The sequence below is a fragment of the Zerene cesonia genome, chromosome 26 (genome assembly GCF_012273895.1).
Source record: "Zerene cesonia ecotype Mississippi chromosome 26, Zerene_cesonia_1.1, whole genome shotgun sequence".
NCBI lineage: Eukaryota > Metazoa > Arthropoda > Insecta > Lepidoptera > Pieridae > Zerene > Zerene cesonia.
Genome location: NC_052127.1, coordinates 1929634 through 1936879, shown reverse-complemented (window position 1 = coordinate 1936879; position 7246 = coordinate 1929634). Strand labels below are relative to the sequence as shown.

Below are 7246 nucleotides of genomic sequence, written 5' to 3'. Positions count from 1 at the left end.
CTTTTCTGTATTTTTAAGTTTTTGTTATGGACTAATGTTGTGAGAACTAAATAAAGATGATTTTTATTATTATTATTAATTTAATCGAAATACCTCATGATAGAAGACAAGATTGTCGTGGATTATGTAACAAAAATGTTTTAAAATAAAATATTTTAATGCATTTGTTTGCTAGGAGCTATTTATTATTGATATTATTCATATAAATTAATGTGGTTGGATTATGCGAGTACTTATAACAACCTATAGTATTAATTGTACTTATTACTGTGTGGTATTATATATTGTACTGATGCCGTTACACTACACTATTTATAACTCAAGAACGAATTGACCGATTTAGATGGAAATTTTTGCAGAGGTAGCTTAGAACCAGGAGACGGACATAGGATAGTTTTCATCGAGAAAATCCCACGGGAACGGGATCATGCGAGGAAAACCCCGTGTCTATCTTTCCTGCGACTGCGCGGGCCGTGGCGAAAAGCTAGTTCTAAATAAATACCTGGCTGTTTTTTGTCTAATAAAAGTTATATCATCTAGCCTGTATATAATTCCACTGCAAGGACATGGGCCCCCTATAAGGGATGAGGCCCCACCACGCTGGTCATGTGCATGGGGTATCACTAATTGGTGATGACACATGTCGTCGAAATTTTGATTTTGCGATATGTAGGCTTCCTCACGGTGTTTTCCTTCAAGAAATAATTATATTTGTTGAAGTATTAAAATAAATCACATATATTTTTTTTTATGTCATAGCGGGCAGCTGACCTGGTGGTTCGCCTGATGGTAAGCGATCACCACCGCCCATAAACATTCGCAAAGGTAGTACCTCTGTGAATGCGCTGCCCGCTTTTATGGGGTAAGGGAAAAGGAAAGGAATAACGACTGGAAAGAAGGAATGGACTAGGACGGTTGAGGAAAAGAAAACGGGCCTCCGGCTCCCCCACTCATCGTACGAAACACAGTGGCATGCCACTATTTCACGCCGGTTTTCTGTGGGGGTGTGGTACTTCCCCGTTGCGAGCTGGCCCAATTCGTGCCGAAGCGTGCTCGACTCCCACAATAAAATTTTAATTATACATTATGTAACATAACTAATTAAAATGCAGTAAAAAATAAACGTTAGTGTTATAAAAGTTGCTATTGCAATTAGTCAAGTATAATTTAAACATATTGTATCGGGTGTATTATAGAGCTGAAAACCTAAATACCTTCGACAAGACGAAAGTGAATGACGTCATAATTGATGGGTATTCGTTTGAATTCCTCAAATATAAAAAAGAATTTATATTTATCACCGGGCATAATTCTCGTTCCCATGGGATATCTTTGTGCCAAATTTTATCCCAATCGGTGCAGTGGTTTGGGCGTGAATAAGAAATAGAGGGATTTATTAAAGGACTGGCTCTTTTAATAAAGGATATAAACCTAGCATGAGAGCCAGAGCTTTTTTACTGAAACCTACTAATATTATAAACGCGAAATAATTATGGATGAATGGTTGGAAAGATGTTTGTTATTCTTTCACGCGAAAGCAGCTTATCGTATCTGTATGAAATGGTATAGAGATAGATTGAAGTCTGAATTAGCACAAAGCCTATTTTTTACCCGGGTACCGCGCGAGTGACAACCGTGGGTTACAGCTAGTTATATATGAATTAATTAGAAAGAAAGAAAGAAAAACATTTATTTTGACACATACACACACACACACACAACAGATCATAACAGAAAACAGAAGCATACAATAAATTCATTTATGAAATTATTAATTATTTATAATAAATTGTTAATTAGGAGAATTAAAAATTTATTTTATTTATTAATAATAACAAACAAATAACGTTTCCAGTGTCCGACAAGTGCATTTTCCGCGCGTTCCGTATCACGCTGATCATCACACTCGCGAGGGAACTGTGCGGCTGTCTTGCTGTGCTGCACTTCGCTTCCATGATCTTTAAGGAGTCGAGTGGGGGCTGGGTGCTGACGCCGAACCAGCAGGCCGCTGTGCTGGGTGCTGTGCAGATGATCGGCTCTTGCACTGCATCGAGTTTGGTGGAACGGACCGGCAGGAAGGTAATAGTAGTTCTGAGGGAGTGTTTGTTACATGTAGTATTTTATATGTCTTGGGAGTTTTAAACCTGAACCTCTATGTGGTTGAGCTAACTGCAGAACAGAAATATATATTTCAATAAATATGTGTCGCAGACAAATTGAATCAATACGTCGATAACAAACGCTTGGATTTTTTAAATGAAATTAAATGAAGATTCTTCATTGCACTAAAAATACCTTGTGAATAAACTAAATAAATTCACCTGTTCTTTATGAACAGATAGGTAGATGCAGGTGATACTGATCTGTAGCAGTACCTTATAAACCCACTTGATTAAATGGTTAGTAACTACTAGATTTTACATTATCTCTATAGCTCTGTTATTAACACGTTTTTTATTGGTTTTAATAGCTTCATCTGTAAGTTATATACAACCGACTATAGGCTCGATTAAGACTCACTTTAATAGAACAGATTTTATCCAAGCTGTACGCTTATCAAGAATTGGACACAATAAAATAATATCATGAGGATATCCTATTATCCTGATAAGGATTGACAGGATTAAATATTTCGCTACATATACAGTGAGCAAATAGGTTCATTCTATCATTAAAAACTGTTTTTTTTAATATATCTATTTATGCTGTGATTCATTTTCCAGCCTTTACTAGGATCAACGTGTCTAGTATCAGGGATAGCGCTGACGGTGCTGGGCGGGTGGTTCTTCGCGCGCACGACGCTGGTGGCGTGGGTGCCGGTCAGCGCGCTCTGTTTATGCATCTACTGCGACGCGGCTGGTCTGCAGCCAGTGCCGTTTGTTGTTATGACGGAGATGTTCTCGTTCCAAGTGAGTTTTTTTTGAGTTAACCAATATTTGATAGATAAATGTTTATTGCACACAAAAAGTAAATATACAGATGGAACATAAAAGGAAATATATGTACATATGGTGGTCTTGCCAGAATCGTATTATGTATCATCACAACATAGTATAAAAAAAAGTATCTCTGTCCCTATGTTCTCTTAAATCTTTAAAACTACGCAACGGAATTTAATGATTTTTTCATCTATTAAACTACTCCGAATTTAACGCGTGCGAAGCCGCGGTCAAAAACTAGAATTACTAATGTAGGAATATTTTCGTTATTCTGTACACTGTTTGGCGGGTAATGCTATTTCTGTTTGTTTAAGGATTTCAATTGACTGCTAGGATATAGTTATTTGTGTTCTCATGTTGAAAGTCCATAACTCGCCTGTTATGGTACCTACCTATATATATATATTCGCTTACTACAACTCTATATTTTATATTTAAACGTAATATCGTGTTGGTCTATTTGTCAAAATTATCCATCTATTACGTAATTGCTATGCAATAAACGAATTCAACGGCATAATATTACTTTTACCATGTACCTTTTATCAAATACAAATGAAAGTTTTCTTTATATTAAAGGTTAGGCATAGCATTTCATATTAAATCCAGCATAATATGATTTCCTAAAACATCCAACATTTTGCAGCATCGTGGCACCGTGACGTCCATCGTAATAGCGTTTACAAGCGGTCTGGTCTCCGTTCAGTTAAGGGTGTTCCACCCCCTGGCCACCACAGTGGGCCTCTACCTTATCTTCTGGATCTTCGCAGCCGTATGCCTCGTCAGCACGGTGTATATCTTCTGGTGTGTGCCAGAAACCAAGATGAAGTCCATAGAAGAGATCTACGAGCAACTGGGCGGCAGGGAAAAAGATGAAGAGGCTGCGGTCACCAGGATGTAATTGCTTGGTTGCAGCATAAGCGTTGTTCATCCCTTGGCTTTATAACAATAGCCTAGCGGCTTGCCGCGGTTTGGCTCGGGTTAAAATATCCCCTGTAACCCATGAATAGTGTATGTTTCTGTTATTGAAATAATTATCACGATCGGATTAGTACTATCGAAGATAACCCACTTCAAAATAACTTAAAACTGTACCCATCTATAATATTAGTGTAGAACATGTTTAACATAAAACCTTACACAGAATCAAAAACCTTACAAAGGCTTTATGTCTTTTTAAAGCTTTTTTATTCAGCCATTCTTTTATCTTAATCAATGTGGTAAATGTCTGATATTGATTTTATTTGTATGGTTCAATAACATTTACATGCACGTGTATCACCGATAGCGTTCAAGCGATCCACTAAAATCGGATATAAAGCATTATTATATTGCGATATTCCGTGTAGGAATTTGCTTCCAGCGGGAATGTTTCTCTCTTCCTACTGATATGAAACGAATTCGCAAAGTGCTTGAAGACCTAAATATTAGAAAACCTTAAATATTACGGGGATTTAAATATCCAAAAAACTGTATCGTCTAAACCTTTAAACCTCATATTTCTCTACATCCCTAGTAGCTAGGTACTTTTTCTTTTTGTTAGGAAGTAAATCTTATGATTAAAGATTTATTTTTAAAAAGATATAAATAGTTATATGTAATATCTTAAACTTTTATAAGTGACAACATATGCAAACTGTGCCATATGTGTATTTAGAGACGAAATTAGCATAGAATAAAATAAGCCAGTCAAATTATTGTTAAACTTAGTATTCCGAGCATCAAATGCAACAGTATTAAGGCGTTCAAACAAACTCTATAGCATTATAGTAAGGACTTTAAAACAATTTACCTACTCTATACATAGCTTTTTTCATTCATAGATTTTTTTTTATAATTTGTAATTATAATTATTTCAATTAATTGTATACTTTATAGTTATTTATAGTAGTGTTGTATAAGACGAAACCATTGTATACTTATTTATGTTAGACATTAACTTAAGTTACTTAGTTGTGAATTAGATAAACAATTGTATTAAATAAATTTATTTATTCATAATTGTTTTTTTTCGTCCAAAAATTCATATGTACTTATGTAATATTCCCATACCGTTGTTCAAATATGGCATTATTTCAAAAATCAGGGCAGAAGTGATTTTTATTCATAAAATAAATGAAGCAGTTACATCTGGCATGTAATCAAATCCAGTCCCAATAAAGACTCAACATTGCTGGAAACTTTAATTGAAGCTCCTCAGGCGACACTTTTGCGACGTGCGTTTTCGCCTCTGAAACACGCAGTGTTGCCAGCTCCGCGCTGGTAATTCGTACAATTGTTGATACAAGTGTATCATTATGTTTAAATTTCTGTAAAATATCTGAACCATTGTACAAGCCCGAAAGAAATCTGTCATAAAATCTGCTGCTGGCTCGGTAGCTATTTACAGATAGATGTAAATGTCCTGGCTCCGCCCGGATATCAAGATTCCTGCTTATCTCAAGGGAGCATTTGATCGGGATAAAAAGTATCCTATCATCCAAGTCAGGTCATACTCTGTCTATATACCAAATTTCATCAAAATCCCTTCAGTCGTGATTGACGGACAAACATCCAAACAAACAAACTTTCACATTTATAATATTAGTGTGATAAGTATGATGATGAATCCTTTAACTATTAAGTCATAGTGAATAGTAGCTATTTTCATGACATTGAATATAATTGAGGGTACAATAAAAATCAAACTCACAAGCAATGGAATGTTTATAATTGCAGTGACACAGTCCTTACAATACAATAATAGGTTACAAGTCTCGTTGAGGGGCGCCATCTTGGTTTGTCTATGGTACACGAGCCTCTATGGTACCTTGTCTATGAGCCTCTGCGGTACCGTTAGTTGCGATCACAACCTTCACTAAACGTTCTCGGAAAACGTATTATCTACGTTACAATTGAAATATGAGAACGCTTTTAATTGTAGAATGATCTTTCATTCTACAATTTACAATTTACTAATTGTAGAATGAAAGATTTCTGTTCAACTTCGAATATGATTTTACTATTAGCTTTTACAGAGCCATGCCAATATAGATGTTGCAATAGAACGTAGTAATTTCATTTTTCGACTAGATTACTGCCACACTGAACTCAACAAATAACTTGCAATTTTGTAGTCTATGGTAAGACCACCTGTCATTTGTCAATCTCAAACCAAGAGGGCTCCCCAAGCTTTATACACGATTACATGTCATATTATATAAATACACGTGACGACGTATACAAAAATGTTACCATAGAGAAATTGTTTTTTTTTTGTGCCGCAACCTATCGATAGTAGTAATCCCTTATCTACTCTATACTAAACAGTATGAAATCTATCACGGTATAAAAAGAGCAATTTCAAAATACGTTTTTTTCCTACTATATTTCTGCAAATGGTACATTTTTATGAAGAGAATCGACGTATAAAAACTGTATGCAGTTTTTTTTTATTATTAAATTACAATATCGTGTCACAGATAATACAAACTTGATAATATTTGAGTATAAAACCGCGCTAAAATAATGCGCAGTATTTCCTCACTTTACATTAGTATTTTTTTGTCTGAATCCTTGTTATGCATACCAGTGGGACTGATATAAAATTTATCTTTTATATGTTTTGATATATAAAAAAAAAAACATTAAGAATGGCCTGAAATATAAGCGTAGTACAACTCATAGAATATGACTGTTAGAAGATATTAAAGCTTTCACGAAAGCAATAAAGAAACAACGGATTGTCGATTCTAAATCGGTCCTTGTGATAAAATATTATTACGTACAAATTGTCTTTCAACATAATTGATTCAGAACCACTGGCATCGATACTTTCTCCCTATTTTTCTTATTTAAGTAAGTAGATCCAAGTTTTGCATCCCAGTCGGTATAAGAAAAATTAAGTAACTTTTAACTTATCCTAATTATATCTATACACTTTGGATTGAAACGATAATACCATAAGCATAAGGAATGGAATGATTTTGCTTGTTTTTTTTTGGTAACATTAAAACATAGACAAAAATGCCTAAATTGTTTATGATCAAGAAATCTTTTCTACAAAGAAGGCCACCAACGTTTTGGGCGAAGGGAAGTACCACTCCAGATTATGAAATTGGCGTCAAATGACAAACAATTTCTTATCAAGCTGAAGAAGAATCACGCTAGTTGAAAACAGCCACTGTTGGAACCCAAGCAATTGTCGAGTAACGAAACAAAAAAAAAAGTAAAAGAAAAAAGAAAGAGCCTTTCTTAGGAACGTTAGTTAAAAACCATTCCATTCTATATGCAATTGGTTAATAATAATAAGAAACAGATTCACACAT

The 7246-nt window shown here is 34.9% G+C and overlaps 1 protein-coding gene across 1 annotated transcript in view; it reads left to right on the top strand.

Moving 5' to 3' along the window:
• Nucleotides 1-4940, top strand: part of LOC119836896 (facilitated trehalose transporter Tret1-like) — a 22083-nt gene extending 17143 nt beyond the window's left edge. Inside the window, exons 5-7 of the mRNA XM_038362346.1 lie at nt 1856-2079; nt 2724-2909; nt 3586-4940. Coding sequence (XP_038218274.1) covers nt 1856-2079; nt 2724-2909; nt 3586-3840 — 665 coding nt within the window. The 3' untranslated portion in view covers nt 3841-4940. The remainder of the gene's footprint in view (nt 1-1855; nt 2080-2723; nt 2910-3585) is intronic.
• Nucleotides 4941-7246: the final 2306 nt, after the last annotated feature.